Source organism: Camelina sativa, chromosome 17 (genome assembly GCF_030686135.1).
Source record: "Camelina sativa cultivar CO46 ecotype springtype chromosome 17, ASM3068613v1".
Classification (NCBI taxonomy): Eukaryota; Viridiplantae; Streptophyta; class Magnoliopsida; order Brassicales; family Brassicaceae; genus Camelina; species Camelina sativa.
The window spans coordinates 8,900,767-8,927,457 of NC_141896.1; the positions used below are offsets into that span (position 1 = coordinate 8,900,767).

At 39.4% G+C, this 26,691-nt stretch overlaps 3 protein-coding genes and 1 pseudogene across 4 annotated transcripts; all 4 read left to right on the forward strand.

Moving 5' to 3' along the window:
* The first annotated feature begins 16,498 nt into the window (after window positions 1-16,498).
* On the forward strand, window positions 16,499-17,464 carry LOC147923423 (uncharacterized). The gene is made up of 2 exons (XM_087496432.1): window positions 16,499-16,682; window positions 16,815-17,464. The coding sequence occupies exons 1-2, from the start codon at window positions 16,499-16,501 to the stop codon at window positions 17,462-17,464; spliced, it is 834 nt and encodes a 277-aa protein (XP_087352558.1).
* Window positions 17,465-18,461: 997 nt separating this feature from the next.
* Window positions 18,462-20,030, forward strand: LOC104759311 (F-box protein At1g20360 pseudogene; annotated as a pseudogene). The gene has a single exon (XR_015587611.1). The product of XR_015587611.1 is annotated as an F-box protein At1g20360 pseudogene (transcript).
* A 1,170-nt stretch (window positions 20,031-21,200) lies between these two features.
* LOC104756423 (high mobility group B protein 2) lies at window positions 21,201-23,434 on the forward strand. The gene is made up of 8 exons (XM_010479016.3): window positions 21,201-21,554; window positions 21,872-21,920; window positions 22,050-22,154; window positions 22,429-22,486; window positions 22,599-22,643; window positions 22,763-22,843; window positions 22,940-23,026; window positions 23,140-23,434. The coding sequence occupies exons 2-8, from the start codon at window positions 21,880-21,882 to the stop codon at window positions 23,155-23,157; spliced, it is 435 nt and encodes a 144-aa protein (XP_010477318.1). The 5' UTR covers window positions 21,201-21,554; window positions 21,872-21,879; the 3' UTR covers window positions 23,158-23,434.
* Window positions 23,435-23,994: 560 nt separating this feature from the next.
* Window positions 23,995-26,260, forward strand: LOC104756424 (high mobility group B protein 3). Its single transcript, XM_010479017.3, has 8 exons — window positions 23,995-24,402; window positions 24,587-24,635; window positions 24,795-24,890; window positions 25,152-25,209; window positions 25,305-25,349; window positions 25,457-25,537; window positions 25,808-25,894; window positions 25,999-26,260. Exons 2-8 carry the CDS (start codon window positions 24,595-24,597, stop codon window positions 26,014-26,016), a joined length of 426 nt encoding a protein of 141 aa, XP_010477319.1. The 5' UTR covers window positions 23,995-24,402; window positions 24,587-24,594; the 3' UTR covers window positions 26,017-26,260.
* The last annotated feature ends 431 nt before the right edge of the window (window positions 26,261-26,691 follow it).

The following is a 26,691-nucleotide window of genomic DNA, read 5'->3' on the forward strand; positions in this document are numbered from 1 at the left end:
CGACGTAGTGATCCATTTGCCTCATTAAAAACCATGCTGAGAAAACCCATTGGGACAAAACTCAGCTATGGGAAAAAGAGTACAAACTTCACACCTAAGTTACCTAGTCCTCATTACCGGGTGAAGTCTTCAGGGTGGATATGTTGAAGACTTGGATCCTTGGTAGGTTGAATGACCCGTCAACTATGAGAGAATGAGCTTTCTTGGCCATCTCCTTAGCTCTTGAACGAGTGATCCTTCCCACCACCTCCGGTTGCTCTGCAGCCTCTGGCTCCTTGCTTGCCACGATCATATCATCCTCCCCCTCTTCAAAAGGATTTGTCCTCAAATCGGAATCTGCATAATAAGGGAGCAAGTCAGAAACATTGAATGTTGATGATATGGTATACTTACCTTGTAGATCAAGCTGATATGCATTGTCATTGATCCTCTTGATGACTTCAAATGGACCATCAGCTCGTGGTAGAAGCTTGCTCTTCCTTTCGTCTGGGAACCTATCCTTGCGTAAATGAACCCATACTAAGTCTCCTTTTTCGAAAATGAGCTCCTTTCTCCCCTTGTTCGCATGCTTCTCATATTGCTTGGTCCTTTTCTCTATATTCTCCTTAGCTTTAGCATGTATCCTCCTCACCTGTTCAGCCTTTTCTTTGCCATCAAAGCTACACTTCACACTTAAAGGTAAAGGAATCAAGTCTAGAGGTGATTGTGGATTAAAACCATAAACAATTTCAAAAGGAGAAAATAAGGTAGCAGAATGCTTAGCATGATTGTATGCGAACTCCACATGTGGTAGACATTCTTCCCATGACTTGAGGTTGCTTTTCACTAAAGTTCTGAGGAGTGCAGATAGCGTCCTGTTCACCACTTCGGTTTGTCCATCTGTTTGCGGGTGACATGTGGTTGAGAATGAAAGCTTGGTTCCTAGTTTAGCCCATAACGTCCTCCAGAAGTGTCCTAGAAACTTGGTATCTCGGTCTGAAACAATTACTTGAGGCATTCCATGTAGGCGTACTACTTCCCTGAAAAACAAGTTAGCTACAGTAACAGCATCGTCCGTCTTGTGACTTGCAATGAAGTGAGCCATCTTGCTAAACCTGTCAACCACAACAAAAATAGAATCTCTACCATTTCTGGTTCGAGGTAAGCCAAGAACAAAGTCCATAGAAATATGAGTCCAAGGTTGAGAAGGAATCGGTAGAGGAGTGTACAAGCCGTGAGGCTGTACCTTACCCTTCGCCATTTTGCAGATATGGCACCTAGAACAAACCTTTTCCACGTCTTTCTTCATTTGAGGCCAATAGAAGTGTTCTTGCAGTCCAAGTAGAGTCTTTGATACTCCGAAATGCCCAGCTAGTCCACCTCCGTGAGCTTCTCTGACCAGCAGCTCCCTCATGGATCCTCTTGGTATGCACAATCGGTCTTTAAAGAACAGATATCCATCCTGCCTATAATAGTTTTCAAAAGCAAACTTAAGGCATTTGCCATAGCTCTCAGCAAAATCGATGTCAGTCTCATAAAGTTCTACTATCTCCCTAAAACCTTCAAGCTTAGAAGACAAAGTAGAAATGAGAGTGTACCTCCTGGATAATGCATCTGCAACTACATTATCTTTACCTTTCTTGTACTTAACCGTGTAGGGAAAAGTCTCTATGAACTCCATCCATCTGGCATGTCTCTTGTTGAGCTTCTGTTGTCCTTTGAGATGCTTCAGGGACTCATGATCAGTGTGAATAACGAACTCCTTGGGCCACAAGTAATGCTGCCACGTTTGAAGAGCTCTAACCAAAGCATACAGCTCCTTGTCATATGTAGGATAGTTCAACGTTGATCCTCCTAGCTTTTCACTGAAGTAAGCTACTGGTTTCCTATCCTGCATCAAAACAGCTCCTATACCCACTCCGGAAGCATCACATTCAATCTCAAAAGTTTTCATAAAATCAGGAAGTAAGAGAATAGGGGCAGAGATAAGCTTCTCTTTTAAGGTTGAAAACGCCTTCTCTTGTGCTTCCTCCCATCTGAATCCTACATCCTTCTTGACAACTTCTGTAAGTGGCGCTGCAATAGTACTGAAGTCTTGCACAAATCGCCTGTAGAAGCCTGCTAGTCCATGAAAGCTCCTGACTTCTGCCACGTTTTTGGGTGTTGGCCACTCCTTGATAGCCTTGACCTTCTCATCGTCCACTCTAACTCCTTCTGCACTGACAACAAAACCTAGAAAAACAACCTCAGTAGTACAGAATGAACATTTAGAAAAATTAGCAAAGAGGGATTGAGAACGAAGAACATTTAGAACTTGGCGGATGTGTTCTAAGTGTTCTTCTAGACCTTTACTGTAGATGAGTATGTCGTCGAAATACACAACCACAAAGATGCCTATGAACGGTCTGAGGGCATGATTCATTAAGGGCATGAAGGTGCTAGGAGCATTGGTGAGACCAAACGGCATGACTAGCCATTCGTAGAGCCCTTGCTTGGTCTTGAAAGCTGTTTTCCATTCATCTCCTTCCTTCATTCTGATCTGATGATACCCACTCTTCAAATCTATCTTTGAGAAGACTGTTGATCCACATAACTCATCCAACATGTCATCTAATCTCGGAATTGGGTGTCTGTACTTCACTGTGATATTGTTAATAGCTCTGCAGTCAACACACATCCTCCATGATCCATCTTTCTTAGGTACAAGCAAAACTGGTACTGCACATGGACTGAGACTCTCTCTGATGTGTCCCTTGCTCATCAGCTCCTCTACTTGCTTCTGAAGCTCTTTAGTTTCTACTGGATTAGTTCTGTAAGCTGGTCTGTTCGGTAAAGCTGAACCTGGTACCAAATCAATCTGATGCTCTATCCCACGAATTGGAGGTAAGCCTGGAGGTATCTCTTCTGGAAACACATCCTTATACTCCTCTATAATCTCTATCATCTCGCGTGGAAGCTCTCCTGCGGACTTAGTACTGGTGAGTGTTTCCTTGTACACAAACATGAATGTGGTCATCTCTGGATCAAATAGCTTGTTGAACTCGCTGTGATTGATGTACAGGCTGTGAGACACTTTCTCTGTATCCTTGCGGTTCATGTGAAGCTGGTCCTTGTAGATTTCACTGGGTGTAAGCGGTAGAAGAGTGACCTTGCGTCCTTTGAACTCAAACGTTTTCTTGTTGGTGTAACCGTCATGGAACACTCTTCTGTCGAACTGCCATGGTCTTCCCAAAAGGATATGACTTGACTTCATTGGAATAACATCACAAAGCAGCTCATCCTCATACTTCCCAATCGCTAGTTTCACCATTACTTGCTGCGAAACTGTTAAAGCACCCTTGTTGTTCAACCACTGTAGCTGATAAGGTCTTGGATGTGAAGTAGTCTTAAGATTAAGCTTCTGTACCATCTCTTCACTAGCTGCATTAGTACAGCTTCCACCATCAACGATCAAGGTGCAGACCTTGTCTTGAACCATACACCGTGTGTGAAATAGGTTCTCACGCTGTCCTCTATCATCTGGGTGAACCTGAACACTTAATGCTCTGCGTGCTACCAACATCTCTCCCATGACTGCTGGTTCACCTTCTTCACAGAATTCAGACTCTGATTCACTCTCTGAACTGTCTACTGGCACAATCTCTCCTCCTTCTTGAAGAAGAAACATTTTCTTGTTTGGACAGTCTCTGGAATAATGCCCCATTCCTTGGCATTTGAAACACCTGATATGACTTGTAGAGGTGCTACTCTTGGGCTTGAAATCGGTTTTTACCTCCTCTTTGACTGTGACTGTCACGGGTTTGCTGTCTTTGGTGAAGGCGGGTTTGCTGAACTCCCTCGGCTTGGACATGTTAGGCGTGAATGTAGACCTTACTCCCTTTCTCTTGATCTGCGATTCAATCAGCTCTGCCTTATGTACCATTTCTTGCACATCCTCATAGTCCTGCAACTCTACCTTGTCTTGAATCTCTCTGTTTAAACCCCCAAGAAACCTCGACATAACCATGTCTTCACTTTCCCTTAGATCAGCCCTCCTTGTTAAGAATCTCCCTCTGGTAATGTGTAGGCACAAACTTCTTTCTCATCTGCGTGACTAACTGTTCCCATGTAGTGATAGCAGGCTCTCTCTGTCGATGTCTAGTAAGCCCCAACTGCTCCCACCACAACAAAGCATAGCCATTGAATTCGGATATGGCTATCTTCACCTTGTTCAACTCAAAAGTACCTTGAACCTGAAAGTTGGACTCCATCTTCCTTTCCCAGTCTAGATAAGTTTCTGGATCATTGGTTCCATGGAAAGAAGGATACTGAATTTTAAGGTGCTTCAGCTGCTGCCTCAAAGGATCATAATCCCTGCCATGATCTCTGTTTCGGTTTCTCCTCATTGTCTCTTGACTATGATCTGAAACTTCTTCTTCTTCAGAATACTCCCTATCTGACTCAATGTAGATTCGATGCCCAACTACTTGTTCAGCTCGTCGTGGGCGTGTATGTTCCCTGCCGGTTCTGCGTTGCTCTCTTTCTGTACCCTGAGTGCTTCTCCTCTGATTGAAACAAGTCTCTCTTCCCCCAGTAGGTGACTTAGCGGTTCTGATCCGTGTATGCTTTGAAGAAGCTCCTACATGAGCCATTCCTTTGGCTAAACGAAGGGCTTCATTAGGACTAGGCGGGTCTGAAGAACTCTGTTCTGAAGCACTAGATGCTTGAGCTATGTCTTTGAACTGTTTCTCAAACTTGTTACTGAGCTGCTCCATCTGTTGCTGAAACTGAGTAGACATTAACTTGTTTGCTTCTGCTATTTGCTTAGACATGGCTTGATTCAAAGCTTCCATAGCTTCTGGAGATAGCTCCATTGTACCTGCAAATCAAAGAGGAAACTCGCAGTAACTTGTTCTTTGAATGAGTAACAAAAATAAACTCCAAGAATCTGAATTTTAAACAAGAAAAACACACGACTGCAGACCTAGTATCGAGCGACAACACAAGTGAATCGATCGACACCCAACCCTATAACGAACAGACTCCAAATAATTAAACCCTAATTGCAGTCTAAATTCGAAACAACTCAAAAACTAAACCCTATTCGATCTAGACACAAACGAAACTCAAAATTTCAAACCCTAAAACTAAACAAACGAAATTAAGCAAAAACTCAAGAGATTAGGGTTCTTAGAATCGCTTAGCCTTGGCACAGAGTTGGCTCTGATACCACATGATATGATCTCCCCTAGGAATGGACTCTGATGAAGGCTGATGGTAGGTGATAGGCGACGTGGATTCGGTGGTGATGATGATCGAGTGAGATTGGTGAATGAATATAAGTAATGATCGAACCAAGTAACAATGAATCAATGGTGAGAAGTGTTTTGAATGATGAGATGGATTCGAACAGGTAGAAGAGTTTCCTAATTCACAACGTGTAAAGAAACTCAGAAATCAAGAACGCATTCAAGATATCGGATTGAGAGAAGAAAGTTCACAAACGTGTTTACAACATACTTCTTCGCTGAAAGAGAAAAGAGGCGTAGCTTTGGGTATTAAACACCCTAGGGCTCGACACTCTGAACAACAAGAAGTGCATAACCAAAACAACAAGACGTTTTAAGGAAATAAGAAAAACAGCAAAACGTCTAGGCGACCTGTAGTAGTACAGAAGTCGGCTGAACTAGTACAGAAGTAAATTATTCCCACTTTGGTAATGATTTCTAGATAACTCGACGTAGTGATCCATTTGCCTCATTAAAAACCATGCTGAGAAAACCCATTGGGACAAAACTCAGCTATGGGAAAAAGAGTACAAACTTCACACCTAAGTTACCTAGTCCTCATTACCGGGTGAAGTCTTCAGGGTGGATATGTTGAAGACTTGGATCCTTGGTAGGTTGAATGACCCGTCAACTATGAGAGAATGAGCTTCCTTGGCCATCTCCTTAGCTCTTGAACGAGTGATCCTTCCCACCACCTCCGGTTGCTCTGCAGCCTCTGGCTCCTTGCTTGCCACGATCATATCAAAAACATAGTCAAGCTTTCAACTTGAGTAGAAAGTAGAAACCTCCTATTCCACTAGACATTGGATTTTCTCGTATAACAATGGTCTCGTCCTTGTCATCTGCATCATATACCCCCACAATTTATGAGAAGCAAGAACATCAATATGACATCAGAATGACAACTCAACAACAACACATACGAGTATAGTCAATCAAACAGCAACAACACATACAAGCATACGAGTATAGTACATGTTCAACACTTTTTATCCTATGAATCAACCAGTCAATGATTCACAAAGCAAACTCTCACTACTCTGACAAACAAAATCAATCTGCCGACTATGTCTATGAAAGAAAAAATAGAGGATGATGTCCTAGTCTATAATCAGTCATAGAGCAACTAGGCATTTCATACGCCAAGACACATTCAGATTAAGTGCAGAGAGAGAGAGATATCAAATCAGCAATAGATTTTAAAGAGGCTGCAATCAGGTAATCACCATTAAGCACAAAAAGCATCTTCTCCCTGTCACAAACCTGAATCAGACATCCATTCACAAGTTAATTTGGTCTTTTGACAAACAAGGCCATTGGTCTAAACGAAGAGGATATGCAACAGGAGCATTTTATTCAGGGAGAGGCTCGATGAGTCTACCAAAAGTCAACTTCTCTTGCAACATTAGACATGGCATCATATATATATATAGTCTTCTCGATTATCCAAAGAAGCTAAACAATGAACATTAATAAAACAAACACAAGTAATCTAACAAGCAATCCAATTTCCTATACAATTATTGCTGAAAACTTGACATACACCATCAAACATGATGATCACCGAGAACAAGTTTAAAAACCCCAAATCAGTCACTACAATCTTTTGTTTAACAACCCAAATCAAGAGAACAAGCCACATAGATACACAAACACCGAGAGTAGCGATTCTAAGATATCAAAACCCAGACAAAAAATCAAAACCCAGAAAAAAACAAAACCCAAAAATCAAAACCCAGAGTCAATTTGTTTCTAAGATATCAAAACCCAGAAAAAAAAATCAAAACCCACTTCGAGATTTCAATGACTAAAGGAGAAATCAAATCAATAATCAAACCCATGAGACAAAGAGACCGAGAGAGAGAGACAAAGACACCAAGACAGACGGAGAGAGGGAGAGAGAGAGAGAGCACGAGAGAAGAAATAAACCTGAACTCAGGCGAAGATCCGGCGGAGATGAGAGGGGCGAACCAGCTGCCTGGTTCACGCCGGTGAAGATCCGATCAAATCACGATGAAGCTGTTTTGGGAAAAAAAATTAAACATTAATCAGTTTATACATTTTGATTGGTTTACAGATTTTTGGTTATATTTAACCGATTTAAATATTTGACTCAATAAAAATAGAATTAATTGATTAAATGGTTAACTATTACCCATTACAATTCAATTCATTTGATCCACTAAACCAATTAACTCATTAAACTATTTTATTCATGAACTCACTAGGATAAATTTTGTTAAGTCATTAGGGTTCATGGATTGGATTGAGTTGAGTTGATCCATGAAACTTTATCCATTTTCACACCTCTATATGCAATATAATTTACATGGTCTGACAATCTTTTCCTGTGCGATTAATATAAGGAGCTTGTTAAGAGGTTTATTATGATGCTGATGCATTCGAATTGTTGACCAAAGTGATTCTCCTGACATATTTTATAAGAGAATTTAACAAAATACCAAGGTTGAGCTACCTTTTTATGATAAGAATATGTTAGATTAGAGAAGTGTAACTCTGAATAATTCTCTGAATAATACTCTGAGTAGTACGAGTTCTGTATCGGTATACAAGAGAAGATCAGAGCATCATATTCTCTGAATCTATCTCCCTCAAATTCTCACGCAGGAGAAAGTCTTACACCATACATGAAAATCCGTAAACAAACAAACAAGTCTTTTATACTTATTCTGCAAAAAATATCTCTAACGACCTCCGCACGTGCCCGCTCTACTTGACTTCTTCTTTCGCACGTACACACTGTGGAGCTTATCAATACCCCCTCTTCAACATCAAGCTTGTCCTCAAGCTTTAAACCAGGAAACTCCCTCTGCAACTCACGAACCGGTTCCCACGAATTCTCATGTGCAGGTAAACCATGCCACGAAACCAATGCTTCCCACACACCGTGATCATTGTAACAAGTCTCCAGTATAGCAGCAGGCTCCAGGATCAACTCACCAGCATCAGAAAAAGTGTCCGGCAAGGGTAAAACCTGATGATGCGTGCCAAGCACCTGCTTCAACTGAGACACATGAAACACGGGGTGTATCTTCGAACCATCCGGCAAGCGCAACTTGTAAGCGGTCTGACCAATACGAGCCATGACTTGAAAGGGACCAAAGTATTTGGCTGACAGCTTCTGACAAATGCGTTTGACAACCGAGTGTTGACGATATGGACGCAACTTCAAGTAAACCCAAGAATCCACTGCAAAAGTCACATCCCGGCGATGCTTGTCCGCATTGTTCTTCATAAGCTGTTGTGCATGAACTAAGTGAGCCTTAATATCCACCAACATCCGATCTCGTTCCTGCAACATCTTCTCCAACTCGAAGTTCTGGGTAGAATGCGGCTCATACGCTAACAAGACAGGCGGATCACGACCATAAAACACCTTGAAAGGAGTCGTTTTCAATGCCGTATGATACGACGTGTTGTACCAAAGCTCAGCCCAAGATAAGAACTTATACCAAGTGCGAGGGTGAGCAGAAGAAAAACAACGTAAATAGGATTCCAAACATCTATTGAGTACCTCAGTTTGGCCATCAGTCTGCGGGTGAAAAGCAGTGCTGTATTTCAGCTTAGTTCCCGCGAGTTTGAAACAATCCTTCCAGAAATGGCTTAAGAAAATACGGTCTCGATCTGAAACAATCGAAGCAGGAAACCCGTGAAGACGAACAATCTCAGCCACGAAACTCTGAGCTACATCCGAAGCAGAGAATGGATGTTTCAAACCAATGAAATGACCAAACTTGCTCAAACGATCCACCACCACCAAGATAGCATTATAACCCTGAGACGCGGGCAACCCTTCGACAAAGTCCATGTTCACATCTGTCCACACCGCCTGAGGAATAGGCAAAGGTTGTAGCAACCCAGCTGGAGAAAGTGTGGAAGACTTATGAGTCTGACAAATCGCACATTCCGACACAAACTTCTGAACGTCACGCAACATACCCTGCCAATAGAAAGAAAGTTGAATGCGCTTCAAAGTCTTGAGAACTCCCGAATGACCTCCAAACTGACTGTTATGAAACACCTCCAAGAGCAGAGGTATGAACTTAGAATTAGCAGGTATCACCAGCCTATCTTTATACCATAACTTGCCATCCTTAAGAACATATCCCTTTTGAGCCAACTGCAAGTCATCAAACTCGCGAATCCTCTGTTGTAGAACAGCATCTTCACCAATCTCCTTAAAAAAGTCCTGAAGCTGCAGGACCGCAGGGACTGTAAAAGCAAACAATTCCACCTGCGACACACACAACGATGGTTGAACCATTCTAGACAACCCATCAGCCGCCTTGTTGTCTATACCCGCTTTATACACGATTTCAAAGTCATAAGGCAAAAGCTTGGTCAACCATTTTTGATCATCCATCGACACTTCACGCTGCTCCAACAAAAATTTAAGGCTCTTTTGGTCAGTGTGCACGGTAAAACGACGCCCCATAAGGTAATGCTTCCACTTCTGAATAGCCAGAACGATAGCCATGAGTTCCCTTTCATACACTGGTTTAAGCTGCTCGCGAGCAGAGAGCCCCACACTAAAGAAGGCAATGGGACGCTTATCCTGCATTAACACGGCACCCAGACCATAACCCGAAGCATCAGCCTCAACTACAAACACCTTTGAAAAGTTTGGCAATGCTAGCACCGGAGCTGTAGACATTGCCTGCTTCAACGCATCAAAAGCCTCCTGAGCCTTCACACTCCATTCAAACTTATCCTTCCGCAACAACTCCGTCAAAGGTCTAGCAATAACCCCATAACCACGCACAAAACATTTGTAATAGCCTGTCAGTCCCAAAAATCCCCGTAGCTCTTTCACTAAACACGGATTCGGCCAACGCATCATAGCTGCAGTCTTAGTAGGATCAGTAGACACGCCTGAAGCAGAAATGATGTGCCCCAAGTAATCCACCTGAGCTTGAGCGAACAGACACTTCTTCCTGTTAGCAAACAATTTGTGCTTGGCAAATATCTTCATCACAACCAACAAATGTTCTACATGTTCAGATAAAGAAGAACTATATATCAGAATATCATCAAAGAAAACCAAAATGAATTTTTGAAGATAAGGGCGAAACAGCTCGTTCATCAACGCCTGGAATGTCGCCGGAGCATTAGTTAAGCCGAAAGGCATGACTAAGAACTCATAATGCCCGTCATGCGTTCGAAAAGCTGTTTTCTCAATGTCACAACCACGCATTCTAATCTGATGATATCCTGCTCGAATATCCAACTTAGAAAAAATGTTCGCACCATCCAGTTCGTCCAACAACTGATCAATCATAGGGATTGGAAACTTATCTGGAATGGTAGCCTGGTTCAAGGCACGGTAATCCACACAGAACCGCCAACTCGTGTCCTTCTTCCTCACTAACAATACCGGACTGGGGAATGGAATTCGACTCGGTCGAATTGTACCAGCCTGTAACATCTCTTTAACCAAACTCTCCATCACTTCTTTTTGTGCATGAGGATACCGGTATGGGCGCACGCTGACCGCAGACACACCCGCTACCAAGTTAATAGCATGTTCCCTGCCACGCAACGGTGGTAGACCCGTAGGCTCTGCAAAAACCCCATCAAACTGCTGTAAAACATCGTTCACAGCCCCAGGGACCACCAAGGATTGGTCAGGAGAACCCTCCAAAGCACACACCTCACCTGCAAACACATCTTCCAAGAAAGGCGATGAACTCTGAAAAGCACCACAAGCAACTTGTAACTCAGTATCGCCTACCAAATGCACATGTTGATTCTTATAGGTGAATGAGTATTCATGAGTCTCCCAATTCACACTACATTGTCCAAGTGTTCTTAACCAGTAAATCCCCAGAAAAACATCCACTTGGCCAAGCTCCAGCACAATGAAATCTGAAGAAAAAGACCACCCCTGAATCAGAAAAGTGAGGCGACGACAGACTCCCACACCCTGTACCATCACTCCTGTTCCCAACTTAATATTCAGATTGCTACACGCTTGAGCTTGTAACTGTAACCGAGCCATCAACTTAGGTGTGATAAAGTTGTGAGTCGCACCGCTATCGATCATCACAAGAGCCTCTCCATGATTAATAATGCCACGCATCTTTGTTGTGGAAGGGGAGGACAACCCCATAAACGAACTGTAGGAGAGCTCCATCAGTTGCCCTGCAGCGACCACCTCGCCTTGCTCCTCCAACTGGCAATCATCCTGCAAGACCTCCACCAAGTACTCATCTAACACCGTAAGAATCTGTAATACCTTATTAGGACACTCGTGACCACGAGACCACTTCCCTTGACATTTAAAACAGATTCCTCGTCTACGCATATCATCCAAGTCAGCATTGGAGTGATGTTTCTGAGGTCGCTGAACTGCAATAGGCCCTTGCCTCTCAGTAACCTTGCTAGGCTCAGAAACAACTGGTCTCCCTTTCCAAGTCACCACCGACTTAGAATGCTGCACACGCGTGGATTGATTGCCACCACCAACTTCTACCACAGGCTGCATCACCTTCCGCAGATAGCTAGACTCCATGGACAGTGCCACTGCGATTACTTCTGGAAGACTCTGTGGCTTCATCATATAAACTAACTCCTGCATCTCAGGTTGCAACCCGTTGAGGAATATACCTTCCAATTTATGATCATCAGGGCCACGAACCTGTGCGGAGAGATCTTCAAAAGCTCGCACATACTCTGCGATGGAACCTGTTTGGCGAATGCAGAACAAACTTTGACTGGGACCTTTCACCCTTAGATTCCCAAATCTCAACAATAAGCGATCCTTGAATTGGTACCAGCTAACAAACGGAGCTCGATTCACTTCCCAGTTAAACCAACCCAAAGCATCTCCTCCGAGATACACCGACACCAGATCTAGCTTCTCCGGATCCGAAAAACCCCCAATACGAAAGTATCGCTCCGAAAGCGCGAGCCAACTGTAAATATTTTCTCCAGAAAACACAGGAATCTCCGAATTTTTAAGCAACTTATCTCTAGAGCTAGGTCCAGCATCGCGATGATTCGTGGTCAAAGGAGTAGAAAGTACCTTACGGCGACAGTTGACTGATGGATCTGCTGACTGCGGCTCCGATGAGTCACAATCCACATTGCGAGGCGATTGATTCGCGAGAAGCAGCTTCAACGAGTGTTGTAAATCCGCGATCGCACCCTTAACAAACTCTCGATCGGACTGTATCTCCTTTTGAATCGAGTGAACACTGCGAAAGAGTTCTTCGACTTGCTTCTCTTCATACTCCTGCGAGGTCTCAGAGATGATCGGTGAAAGTTTCGGATCGTAACCCATACTTCAGGAGCTTGCGATTTCTCTCGATCAAACGTCACTACGCACCAATTTGTTAGATTAGAGAAGTGTAACTCTGAATAATTCTCTGAATAATACTCTGAGTAGTACGAGTTCTGTATCGGTATACAAGAGAAGATCAGAGCATCATATTCTCTGAATCTATCTCCCTCAAATTCTCACGCAGGAGAAAGTCTTACACCATACATGAAAAATCCGTAAACAAACAAACAAGTCTTTTATACTTATTATGTAAAAAATATCTCTAACGGCCTCCGCACGTGCACGCTCCACTTGACTTCTTCTTTCGCACGTACACACGGTGGAGATTATCAGAATAACGAGTACAACAGCACTGGTCGTGACTCGTGAAACGCATCAAGGAAGTCATGTTCCATGAAAGGTTTTGGGAGAATGGCAACTGGAACTACAACGACTTCACTTTCAACTTCGCCTATAGTTACAACTTACAACAATACATCGCAGTACTATATATTATTCACATAATAAGTAATCTTTGTTGATGCTCTAATATAATAGATCTTTCTAATTAGGCTCTAACTTCAAAATATTAAGAAAAAACGAAAACTATCAAACGTTTTGCAATATATATATGTTCTAGATTAAGAACCGTGCTAGAGCAGGGGTTGAAATTTATTTTATTTATATTGTAATTTTTATATAAAATATAATTTATGTGATTGTTTTTAAAAGTTTTTTTGGATAAAACATTATGCAATAAAATCATATGCTAAATATGAAGGCTTGAAAAAAAAACACATATTTTGTAAGTTTTATATTGTTAATGATTCTAGATAAATACCCGTGCTATAACACTGATTAAATTTTATTTCGTAATCTATCTTGTAACCCACTATTTAACTTATAACCAATCAATCTACCAGTTTTGTAATCAATATTTGGTTAACGTTGTGGTCTATTGATAAAATCTGTGGAAAATAAATTTGTAATACTGTGTTTAAAGATCTTTGGAAACAACGTGATATAGGACTAAAATCTTCTGAAAATACAATTTGGAATATCCATGATTTTGTTTGTTACCATTATTATATCAATTATCAATTTGGAATATCCCTAATATTTAGGTGTAACCGATTAATATGAATATATGAATTAATTTATAACCTATCTATAACTTATTTATAACCATTTGTAATCATTTATTAAAAATATAAAGTCTACGAAAACTATGCCGTGTACTTCCCTTTTATTAAAAAGGGAATATCTATATATATATATATATATATATATAATATAATTCTAGAATTTAAGCAGTTTAAACTTCAATACTTAAAAATAAAATTTTGATTCTTGACCATGAGTTAATCCGTTATAACTGATTTCACGGTTTGAAAATTCCCTAAATCACACAACTCAGATGGCCTATTTGTTTTTCTCCAAATTGTTCCACATACACATGACACTCCCCGGATCCTCCATATGCCTTACTATTAGCACCTTGTGTTGGCGGCTCAAACTTATCATGGACCATGTGCTAAAATGTCCATAATTTCTTTTTATCTACACTTTTTTGGGGCTAGATTTTGGATATATATGCTGAACATTGAAAATTTTCTAAAAATTTTGGACCCTCAAAAGTAAAGGAAAAAAATGCAAGATCAACTCGAAAGACAAGATCAGGAAGATTGAGATAGACTTGGATGCTCATCAATCTATGCTCTCCCCTAGCTTCTATCGAGTTGTCTCCTTGAAAAAAGACTTGGTGAAGGCCTATAGAGATGAAGAAATCTTTTGGAGACAAAAAAGCCGGAAAAAATGGATGAAGTGTGGTGACCGTAATACCAAATTTTTCCAAGCTTCAGTGAAGGAGTCGAGATCAAAGAATAGAATTGAGAGATTGGTGGACATCAATGGGAATAATCAGTTTTCTGAAGGATCAAAAGGGGAAGTGGCTGCTGCATATTTCCAAGATCTTTTCAAATCATCCAACCCGGCTCCTTTTGGCAATCTGTTTCATGATCTCCAACCTAGAGTCACAAGTGAAATGAATGACAAGTTAATAAGGGTGGTTTCTCCGGATGAAATCAAAGAGGCGGTTTTTTCTATTGATCCTTCTAGTGCTCTTGGAGCTGATGGTATGTCTGCTCTATTCTTTCAACACTATTGGGATATAGTAGGAGCTCAGGTCATTGTTGAAGTCCAGAACTTCTTTTCCAATGGAGTTTTGCCTGGAGAATGGAACTACACTCACTTGTGCTTAATTCCAAAGATCCCTCATCCTTCTTCAATGCCGGATCTTAGACCTATAAGTCTATGTTCTGTCATGTATAAGGTGATCTCCAAAGTGTTAGTTGACAGACTGAAGCCTTTTCTGCCTCTGATTGTGTCTGATTATCAGTCAGCTTTTGTCTCGGATCGTTTGATAACAGCCAATATTCTGATTGCCCATGAGCTTGTCCATTCGCTGAACACCAAAGAACCTTTCTGTTCCGAGTACATGGCAGTTAAATCCAATATGTCAAAGGCTTATGATAGGGTTGAATGGTGTTATTTAAGATACATGCTCTCAGCCTTAGGGTTTCACCAGACTTGGATTGCTTGGAGAATGAAGTGTGTTACAACTGTAACTTTCTCTGTGCTCATAAATGACAAGGCTTGTGGAATGATCATACCGGAGAGAGGGATAAGGCAGGGAGATCCTCTCTCTCCCTTTCTTTTTGTGTTATGTACTGAGGGTCTCTCACACTTGCTAAACTCAGCTCAAATGGAAAGGAGAATCTCGGGTTTTCAATTTTCTGCAGACGGTCCGGTCATTCATCATCTGCTTTATGCCGACGATAGTCTTTTCCTCTGTAAAGCTAATGGTGAAGAAGCTACTGGTCTTCAAAACATCCTAAAGGTTTACGGTTCCGCTTCAGGGCAAGTCATCAATGCCTCAAAGTCTTCCATTACCTTCGGGAAGAAAGTTCCTGAAGCTTGTAAACTGGAGATTCAAGCTTGCATGGGAATTGTGAACCAAGGAGGAGCGGGAACTTATTTAGGTTTACCAGAATGTTTCAGTGGGTCCAAAATTCAGATGCTGAGCTACCTTAAAGATAGAGTGCAGAATAAGTTATCAGGATGGTATGCCAGAACTTTATCTCAGGGAGGAAAAGAGATAATGTTGAAGACCGTTGCAATGGCTATGCCTGTGTTCGCTATGTCCTGTTTTAAACTCCCCAAGAAATCTTGTGCTATTCTATCCAGTGCTATGACGGATTTTTGGTGGAGCTCAACCGAAAATACCATGAAAATTCATTGGTGAAGTTGGGAAAGGATGTGCTTGCCAAAAAACCAAGGGGGAATGGGTTTCAAGGATATACGTTTATTCAATCAAGCTCTCTTAGCTAAGCAAGCATGGAGATTTATCCAAGATCCGGATAGTCTTTTCTCAAGGCTAATAAAAAGTAGATACTTTCCGCGGGGGCAATTTGTGGACGCAGGGCTTGGTTCTAGGCCTTCTTTTGGATGGAGAAGCATTTTACATGGGAGAGATTTGATAAGCAAAGGGATGGTAAAACGAGTTGGAAACGGAGCATCAATGCGTGTTTGGACCGACCTTTGGCTAGAAGATGGTGGGATGAGAGCTCCTCTCATAAAGAACCCCATCATTGACATCAACTTAAAGGTGTGTGATATCATTGATCTTGAGAGAAGAGATTGGGATATGGAGAAATTGGATTATCTGTTTTTCCCGAATGATATCATTAAAATCAGAGAAACAAGACCCGTGGTGGCAATGGAGGATTTCTTGATTTGGAAGCATAACAAATCGGGTGCTTATTCGGTAAAGTCGGAGTATTGGTTGGCTACTCGAATAGAAAAAGAAACTCTGATCAGGGAGGCAACGGCTCTTCCTTCCTTAAATATCCTAAAAGAGTAGGTCTGGAGGTTGCAAACTGAACCAAAGATAAAAGTTTTCCTTTGGAAAATGTTGAGTGGTGCTTTGCCAGTGGGAGATCTCTTGGTTCGAAGAGGACTCAAATTTGATGTGAGCTGTCAAGTGTGTGGAATGACTAGCGAGTCCATCTTCCATGTGTTGTTCTCTTGTCCTATGGCAAGACAGATCTGGGCTCTCTCCAACTTCCCTACGCCAAACTCTGGACTAGATGAAGGTTCGGTTTTCTCCCACTTTCAGCACTTGTTGATCAATAGAGATAACTTACTGTGGCCTAAGGAGATCAGGAAAAGTTTCCCTTGGATCCTATGAAGAATATGGAAAAATAGGAATTGTTTGGTTTTTGAAGGGAAGTCTTTCTCTCCGATGGAGACTGCTACTAAAATTCAGGAGGATGTTGAGGTGTGGCTGGAGGCTCAAGTGGTTGACCATTCTCTACATGGAACCACAAACCCTTCGACCCTCTCTCACAGTTCTGAAAGTCATTCGATGGTTTTGGATCGGTGGTGCCCTCCTTCCCAACATTGGTTAAAATGTAATATTGGGGTTTCTTGGTCTAAAAGGAAGAACTTAGCTGGTGCGGCTTGGGTAGTAAGAGATCACAATGGAGTGACGTTGATGCATAGCAGGAGAGCTTTCTTCAATGTAAAATCCAAGCAAGAGGCGAGTTTTCTGGGTACAGTGTGGGCTGTTGAGAGTATGATCAGTCACAAAATGGGGAAGATTACCTTTGCTGTGGAGGATTCGGCTTTGGTGGGAGCGGTGATTAGGCCTAAGGCGTGGCCATCTTTCAGGTTTTATTCTTCTCAGTTGCTGTCAGCTCTGATTGGAATTGGAGATTGGAAGTTTGTTCTGGAAGCTGGGGTTTCAAATAGAGGAGCTTTTCTCATTGCTCGTAGTGTCTCTGAAGATAGTCGAACTCAGTCCTATGTGGCTTCTGGATTTCCTTTCTGGTTAACGGGAGTATTCAACGATGAGAGAGTGGGATCCTCTGTTTGAAGGACCTTTTTGTTTCTTTGTACTCCTCGATGGAGGCATTTTTTGTAAAGGCCGCAATGAATTTGTGAGTGGCTTAGATGGGTAGGGGGTTTTGAATGTTTAGTGACCTTAACAGTCCTTTTGACCTTGTACAGGTGTTGACTTTCCTTAAGTCTAATTGTAACCCATAACCATCATTATAATATAATTACAGTCTAATTTTATCTAGCTATATTTTTAGCTACGTTGGGCCTTAGAGTAGAGAAGCTTTCAAAGTAAGATTTTTAAAATGACATGTCATTCATGTTCCCATATTAGAGTAGAGAAGCTTTTAAAGTAAGATTTTTTAAAAATGACATGTCATGCATGTTCCCATATTTAGAGTAGAACAACTTTCAAAGTAAGATTTTTAAAATGACATGTCATGCATGTTCATCAACTTTAATAATTTTTAAAATTATGATATAATTTTTATTACCGTTGGATATAATATTTATTGACTTTTTTGCTAAAAGTAAAAGAAAAAAAATAACTGATAAATTATCTTGCAATCTAAAAAATATATATATATGCTAATATATTATAAATTTTCTTGATCTCATCAAAGATATTTATTATATTTTTTTTTCAAATCCATGGAAATGTCATAATATTTATTTCTAAAAGAATTGAGTAAAATTTAATTTATTTATAATGGTGAGATTGTCTTTGGATTTTCTTTTATATATTATTACTTGATTGTTACATTTCCTTTTCTTAATGGCTTGATAGCTAGCTAAAAATTAAAATAACTGATAAATATTCTTGCAATCTAATATATATATATATATAATCTTACAATTTTTTTTGATCTTATCAAAGATATTTATTTTTTTCTTTTTCAAATCCATGGAAATGTCATAACATTTCTTTCTAATAAAATTGGGTAAGATTTAATTTATCTTATGATGGTGAGATTTTCTTTGGATTTTCCTTTATATATTATTGATTGATTGTTACATTTCCTTTTCTTAATGACATTCTAGCAAGCTATAAATTAAAAATACTTTTTAATCTCATTTCCTTTCCCAACCAATTGGCTCGTTTGAGCTGATCTTTTGTTGTCAAAAAAAAAAAAAAAAAAAAAAAATCTCACATCATCAACAAATCAATGAAACAAACTCAGATTATAATAAAGTTTGATTAAGGGCATCTCTAATCATGGATGGTTTACCACGAAATTATCACTTAGATTCATCCTCGACCATGGAGAGATTACCTTTGCATCTCCTCGACGACATTCTCTTCAGATTGAAACTCAAATCTCTTGCGATGATGCGATGCACTAATAAATTTTTCAAATCGCATATTTCTGATGACCCGATGTTTGAAGTCGGATACTCTTCCCGGGTCATACCCAGTTTGCTTCACATTGAAGGTTGGCCCGCCACTTACATCTACTACCCGCCTTTATTCTCTTCATTGGATGTTATGTCAGAATCAAACATTAGAGCGTATACATCATTGAATATATACAATTGTTCCTTTTTTGGTGCATGCTCTGGCTTTCTCCTACTACACATTGGTGGACTCTTCGTCGCAAATCCCCTCACAAAGAGGTTTCGGTTCATAGATCACTCTGGGTCAAAACTTTTGCCTATGATATTGCCTACGAGAGTTAGTGTTTCTGTGGGAAAAAGTCATCCTAGAGCGATGTGCATTGGTTTTGCGGTAAATCGAACAACCAAGAGATTCAAGATCGTCGGCATACTTGAGATGCAAATGGTTTACGGATTCGAAATCAGCGATGGAGATTCTTGGAGATTATCAAAAACGACCATCACCGCTAGCTCAAAAAGTTACCTCACAACAGAAATGAAACATGTTTACTTGGACGACACTCTTCACTGGTTGAGAAACGACGGGAGCATCATAGCGTTCAATCCCGAGACAGAGCAAGCGCATTTCATTCCTTCTACTTTCCATCAGGATCAGGATATGAAACTGTTATTTGCAGCAAACAATAAAACCAATAGCCTAACTTTAATATCAGGGACAAAAGAAACAATCTCATTTTATACACTACTCGGAAATCCCAAATGGACCTTTTCCAGGCGGATCAAGAACATATCTATGGAAGACAATATGTATGAACCATCATGGATCATGGTTGCGTATGATGGCAAGCGTCTTGTGGTGAGGGAGATGAGGATCCCTTCTTATTACAAATGTAAGGTTCATGTGTATGACATGGAAGCTGGCAGTTGGGGAGTTTTAGGGTTGGACACACAATGGGGGTTCAAAAGCGTATGGAACTCCTATATGTTTACGCCCTCATTCTTTCCTGTCGACGAGGACGCGCATAATGATAAAGCAATTGTAGCGTCTAAAGATGATGACCCACGCGTCTCTTATCTGACTGCAGTTATGGGAATCATTGGTATAACCAAGTAAAAAGTTTCATGTTTCGCTTATTTTGAATCAATATATAAAATATTAACACACAAAGTTTCTTGATATCTAGGTGGTTTCAAGTATTTTTTTGTAAAAAAACAGTTGTATGAAAAATATTTTTAAAACACAAGCGGGATTTCTCTTTATGGGATCAGTGATTATTATACATTAACAACTCTAATCATAAGGAAGAAACGCTGTAACCTTTAGATTCAAAAAAATCAACCTTTTGGAGAAAACCAGACATATCATACCAACAACAAATCAGTTACATCCATAGAATAAAAAATGAAAAATCAACCAAAATTTAGATGAAATGTAGAGATATTACTCATTTAGAACTAGAAGCTGGCCGTGTTTATAAACAACCACAAACTAAGAACGAAAATGGAAATATATATTTGATTCGACACTGAACACTATTATTTCACGGCCGCAAGCACATGATTCATCAGCCTGTGCGACCGGCTCTGATCACTATGCAAGGTCACTGGCCGCAGATTCCGACTATGCCAGAGTGTGTAACTACGGGATAGCCTATCGCAAACAAATACCGTTCACAAATATCGCAAATAAATTGATATACACGACAATTGTAAAGACACTTGCGACCAGTCGACCATGCTTATTATTTACAGAAGCTTATGTTTTTTTAACGGAGTATACCAAGGCACAAAAGATGGTGTATCAAATATATTTTCTAATGATGAAGAAGATTCTATAAGAAGCATCGAACCGATTGATTGAGGGAATTTGCAATATAATTTTTTTTTTTTTTGTCAACCATTGGGCCACAACTGGCCGACCCATTAGCCAAATTCCTACATTCGTAGGAGCTGGGACTCGATCCCGAATGTGATGGTGCCTTCTACAAATGGACTTATCTCCTGTCACTTCACAATTTGCAATATAATTTAAGTGGAAGAAGAAGAAAACTTGTTTAGTCATCTTTACTTTTCCATTTGGGCTTTCATATTTGATTAGGTAGTGTGGTCACTGTGTAGACGCAAACCCAATGAATTTTAGGCCCAGATAGTATTTTGTTTTAGATAGATTCATAGATCTAAAAGAATTTCAATTATTTAATTTATAACTATTTGTAAACTTCAACCAAACCGAACAATTTAAAATCAGAAGCCCTAGAATATTAACAAAAGCCAAATCGAACCGGATGACCGACGCAGCAAACCGAACCGGATCCTCGAGGATATTATTAACGCGAATAAATATTATTCGTAATAACTGCTCTGATTTTAATTATTTTAGGAACCAAAAATAAGGGCAATGAGTCACCATATCACTTGCCGCTGAATCCTCACGCTGAGAAAGAAGCACAAGAGAAACACACATAAACAAAGACCAACGATCAAAACTTGAGAAGGTGAGAGCCAATAAAATGAAATCACATAGATCGATGACGTGGCATAATATATTTGAAATCCCGCCTAAACCCCTCAGTTTTTTTTTACATTTCGTGCGAAATTTCAATTTTTATTCACAAAATCCCTTTTTATTGATTGACCAAAGATATTTTACAAAGCTTTTTCTCTCCCCCACTAGCCTCCTTCTTCCTCATCTCACTTGAATCTTCTTCTCCCATATAGCGTACAAATCACAAACCTCGCTCAATTCCTTCTCTCTATCTCTCTATTTGAACCCTTCGCTCTTCGTCTCCAAGGTAAATTTCATTCGTTTTCTAGTTTGATTCATCTCTCGGTTTTGTGTTTTCGATCTGTTTAGGCGATATGATTTGTTTTATTCAAATTGATTTTTGTGTGTTTTGAGATATGAATTTTCATGTTCTGGATGTTTGCGATTTATGCTGTATATGATTAGGTTTTTTTGTAGCATCTTGAATTCATTTCGATCATGTGTGTCGATCTGGTGATGATGATTTTTTTTTCCAATTATCGCATTTGTGTATAGAATCGAAGTATGCTATATGTGAAGTACTTATTTAGTTTCTTTACTGATCTTGTGTGATACGTTTCGCAGAGTCAATTATGAAAGGAGGTAAATCAAAGGCTGAAACCAGGAGCTCCAAGTAAGTTTCAGATTCGATCTATTTGTGAATTATTATATTTTGGTCAGATCTCTGGAAATTTAGATTCATGTCCATGTCGTTGTTCGTTTTCTGAAGAGTGTTGTTGCCTGATTTTGTTTGTGGTAATAGGCTCTCTGTGACTAAGAAGCCTGCTAAAGGAGGAGCTCGTGGCAAAGCAGCTGCCAAGGATCCAAACAAACCAAAGAGGCCAGCCAGTGCTTTCTTCGTTTTCATGTAATCCTTGCCTCCGATTCTTCATATTATCTGTGTTCAGTAGTTTTGCATGGATTAAAACTTTTTTGCCGTTCAAAAGTTTTTTTTCATCTGGCTACTCTCTTTTTAAGGTGAGACTAGTAAGAATATTTTGTCTGCTGTGGTTGAGTGAAAAAGTATCTGATACTAGCTAGTCCAAAGAATCTCTTATTGTCCATACTTTGATTTGATTGTTGATGATTCCTATTGGTTGTGTGTGTTAATAATACTAGTGTTGACTCTTTGTGATGTGTAGGGAAGATTTCCGTGAGACTTTCAAGATAGAAAACCCCAAGAACAAGTCTGTAGCTACTGTGAGTGTTATTTGTGATCATTATAAAAGCTTCTTCTATATGTTGTTGTACCTTACTCTTGTGGGTATATAAAGTTGTTGTACTGATGGGTGAATTTTTCAATGGATTACAGGTTGGAAAAGCTGCTGGAGACAAGTGGAAATCACTGTCAGATTCTGTACGTCATCTCTTTCTCTCTGAACAGTTTGACCAAAGTTTAGTTATGATATCAAACGTCACGTTTCTTATAGCAAGTCTAATACTATGTGTGTGGGTTTTGTTTTACAATAATTCCAGGAGAAAGCTCCTTATGTTGCCAAGGCTGAGAAACGTAAGGTTGAATATGAGAAGAACATTAAAGCTTACAACAAGAAACTGGTAAATCTAATAATGTCAATCATACGTCAGATTAAAGAGATTGATAGTTATTGAGTTGTTTGACCAATCTTCATGATACGTTTGTGGTTGTTTCAGGAGGAAGGTCCAAAGGAAGATGAGGAATCTGACAAGTCAGTGTCAGAGGTCAATGACGAGGATGATGCTGAGGATGGTAGTGAAGAGGTTAGTGGTTGAGTCTTTTAAAGTTATTTTTTACATCATAGTATACATACAACAAAGAACTTTGTTTTTTTAACTCTTGTTAATATACTTTGGTGTGTATAATTAAAATCCAGGAGGAGGACGATGACTAAGAAGTTGGATGGCTGGTACCTGGTAGCATTAGTATAGATGGCTGCAAAAATCTCTCTGGGCTTTTTATCTTTATCTTTTTTACTTGAAATGTTAATGGTGCTGATTAAAAAGGGGTCTTTCTTTTTTTCTTTCTGTTCTCTATGTATTTCCACAACCTCCTCCCACTAAAGAAGCCCTTTGGATGGAGAAAGTGTGAATTGTAGAATGTTTAGATGGTGAAAGAGAGACTTGCAGCTCTGTACTCTTTGCTCTATAAAACGATTTAGTTTTACTGTTTTTCTTACCTCTTCTCAGTTCTCAGTTTATTTTATTGTTGATGGTGTTGGATAAATCTTTTGTAGTTTGTAAGGAAATGTCACTAGCATAATAGTGGTTACGTGTTAAACTCTCTAGCTTGATTCATTATCCATAAAGGATAAAGGATGTACTATGTATTATTATTCATTCGCAAGTGGTCAGAGTGAATGAATGACGAGTTATGTTAATATGTAGGTTAACCACTAATTCTCTCTTAATCAAAATCTTCAACAATGGGTAATCAATCAAATGTGGTTTGCTAAATTGACTTAAATTACGCAGGGGTTGTAAATTATAAGAGGGGATGATGTCTAGTTTTTCGTCAGAAAGGAGCTGCTAGTAAACAAAATCTATATTCTTTTGATTTTGCTTATAAGAAAATTGAACATACGATCATAGAATTGATTATTCTAATAACTTATTAGGAAAGAGAATGATTCGAGAATGATTCGGTCATTAAATCTCGCATTCGAATTTGGACCTAAACGATCTTTATATTTTTATCCCTTTTAATAAACATGCAGTACAAAAAGTAAAATAAGTACAAATTTACGAAGCACATAGAAGAGAAAACACATGCATGTTCGTTCTCACACTCAATGAAAAGGAATAATAAAAAAGCGGGAGAATGTGAAAGCCAGTAATGAGAAATCACAAGGATCGTTGACGTGGCGTAATATATTTGAAATCCCGCCTAAACCCCTAAGATTTTTATTTTTCACATGTCGTGGAAACAAAATTGAATAAATCTTTTAATCATACAAGATATTTTTTTCCTTCCACTTAAGAAGCCTCTCATCCATCTCTCGGCCTCTCACTTGAATCGGTTCACAAAGCGTACAATTCACAAACACGTACTTATTATTATTCTCTCTCTCTCTCTCTCTCTCTCTTCAAACCCTACGAAGCTCTTCTTCTTCTTCTTCTTCTTCTTCTTCTTCTTCAAGGTAATTTCATCCGATTTCCTTCGTTTTTTTCGTTGATTTTTCCAGTTTATGTGTGTTTCGATCTCTAGATTGTGATAATTTTGTCTGCGTAGCTGTTTTTTTAAGCGCATAGAACCGAAGTTTCTCTCTGTTTTAATTGCGTTTCGTATTTTTGTATGCTGATCTAGTTTTTTTGTTTCTTCAGAATCGATCATGAAAGGAGGTAAAGCGAAAGCTGAAACCAGGAGCTCAAAGTGAGTTTTCACATCGATCGATTTCTTCTGTGATTTTTTTATTTTTTTGTTTGTTTGTATCCGAGTTAGTTCCTAGATCTCTGGATTCCAGATCCGTATTCAAATCGTTTGTTGTTTTGTGAAGCGTTTTTTTAACTTAAAATTTTGTGGTGATGATAGGCTCTCTGTGACTAAGAAGCCTACTAAGGGAGGCAAAGGTGCTGCTAAGGATCCTAACAAACCTAAGAGGCCTTCCAGTGCCTTCTTCGTTTTCATGTAAATTATCTCCTCTTCGATTCTTCAATTTCTATGTGTTGATTAGTTCAAGTTTGTTTCAATTAATCTGTTCAAATTGAGATTATTAGCTTCGTTTATTTGCTATGATTTGTCGTCAAAATGATTGGTCATATTGATGTTGTTTATTATTATTATTATGCCTAAATGCTCTGTAACGTTGACTGTATAATCCAATCATTGGTTAACTGATTCTACTTTTAATTCTGTGTGCTAAACTTGCGTTGACTTATGATCTTGTAGGGAAGATTTCCGTGAAACGTACAAGAAGGAGCACCCCAAGAACAAATCTGTCGCTGCTGTGAGTTGTGATTTGCTGCTTTTTCACCGTAGCCTTTTGTTGTATTTTGAAGTTATAATACTGACAATGATTTTTTTTCAAATGGATGATGTTAGGTTGGCAAAGCTGGTGGTGAAAAGTGGAAATCCTTGTCAGATTCCGTAAGTTTTCTGAGCTATTTAGTTGAAGTTGTTTACTAATTCAAATGGTACAGGCTTGTTTGTTATGTATGTTTTTAATTTAACCTGTGGGTGTTATGATAATGTAGGAGAAAGCTCCTTATGTTGCGAAGGCTGACAAACGCAAGGTTGAGTATGAGAAGAACATGAAAGCCTACAACAAGAAGCTGGTGAGTGTTTAATTTTCATCATTACATTTTAGGAAGAGTTACGTTTTTACTAATCACATGATTGAAGTAAGAGCTATGTTGTTACTAACCACATGATTGAAGGATGAATTAAGATATGTTTTACATTAAATGATTGAAGGATGAGTTATGTTTATACTAATCATATGGTTGCTGGCAGAGTTATGATTAGAGTAAACAATGATGATTCATATAACTGGTAATCAGTTTAAGGGTAGTGTTTGACTAACAGCTGTGTCTTGTGTGTTTCAGGAGGAAGGTCCAAAGGAAGATGAGGAATCTGACAAGTCTGTTTCAGAGGTCAACGATGAGGATGATGCTGAGGATGGGAGTGAAGAGGTAAGCGGCTGATTCTATTTATCATTCTACATCATTTTGCATCCAAAATACTTTAGTATGAAGAAGTAAACCTTTGTATTAACTCTGTTACTTATGTTATGTAGGAGGAAGATGATGACTGAGAAGTTGAAGTTTGGTAGCATAATATAGAAGGCTGCAAGGAATCTCTGGGATGTTCTTTATCTTCTCTTAAAATGTTAATGAGGCTGGTTAAAATCAATGGGTCTATTTACTTTTTTTTTTTTTTTTTACTGATGTTTCGTTTTAGTAAACTACTACTATCTCCCACTGATTCTACGTGTAATGGAAAAAAGTGAATGTAGAATGTTTAGATGGTGAATGAGAGAGATTTGCAGCTTTATATTACGCTCTTTTTATCCCTTTACGTTTTGTTATTTTACCTACAGTTCTTTAAACTCTGCTGATATGTGCATTACTAGCAAGTAGTAGTAATACGAATGTTAATCTCTTATTAATTCTCAAATCTCAGTACAATTATCGATGTTTGTCTTGACCAGTGCATTAACACGCTCCTAATCAAAGTGTTCCAAAAAGTGCATTCAATGTTTTTTACTTTTTGGTTTGGTTGATCTGACTTTAGTGGTCACTCAGGATGTTAAAATTGTATTATGGCCTTCTTTCCAAATGACCTAGGCCGTAATCATTTGGTTCTCTTTTCACAACCTTGTGAGAAAAAAGGTTAACAGAAGATTAGAATTTGGTCATTGCTGTTGACAAAACTGAAGATTGAGAGTGAAATCCGCCTAATAGCAGCAGAATAGCGCATTCACACTTGT

Bases quoted from the DNA above. Each gene is read 5' to 3' on its own strand.
- LOC147923423 (XM_087496432.1), top strand. From the start codon at position 16,499: ATGTTGAGTGGTGCTTTGCCAGTGGGAGATCTCTTGGTTCGAAGAGGA. The intron at 16,683-16,814 runs GTTCGGTTTTCT...TGGTTTTTGAAG, and splicing joins AAACTCTGGACTAGATGAAG to GGAAGTCTTTCTCTCCGATG.
- LOC104756423 (XM_010479016.3), top strand. From the start codon at position 21,880: ATGAAAGGAGGTAAATCAAAGGCTGAAACCAGGAGCTCCAA. The intron at 21,921-22,049 runs GTAAGTTTCAGA...TTGTGGTAATAG, and splicing joins GCTGAAACCAGGAGCTCCAA to GCTCTCTGTGACTAAGAAGC. The intron at 22,155-22,428 runs GTAATCCTTGCC...TGTGATGTGTAG, and splicing joins AGTGCTTTCTTCGTTTTCAT to GGAAGATTTCCGTGAGACTT.
- LOC104756424 (XM_010479017.3), top strand. From the start codon at position 24,595: ATGAAAGGAGGTAAAGCGAAAGCTGAAACCAGGAGCTCAAA. The intron at 24,636-24,794 runs GTGAGTTTTCAC...TGGTGATGATAG, and splicing joins GCTGAAACCAGGAGCTCAAA to GCTCTCTGTGACTAAGAAGC. The intron at 25,538-25,807 runs GTGAGTGTTTAA...TGTGTGTTTCAG, and splicing joins AAGCCTACAACAAGAAGCTG to GAGGAAGGTCCAAAGGAAGA.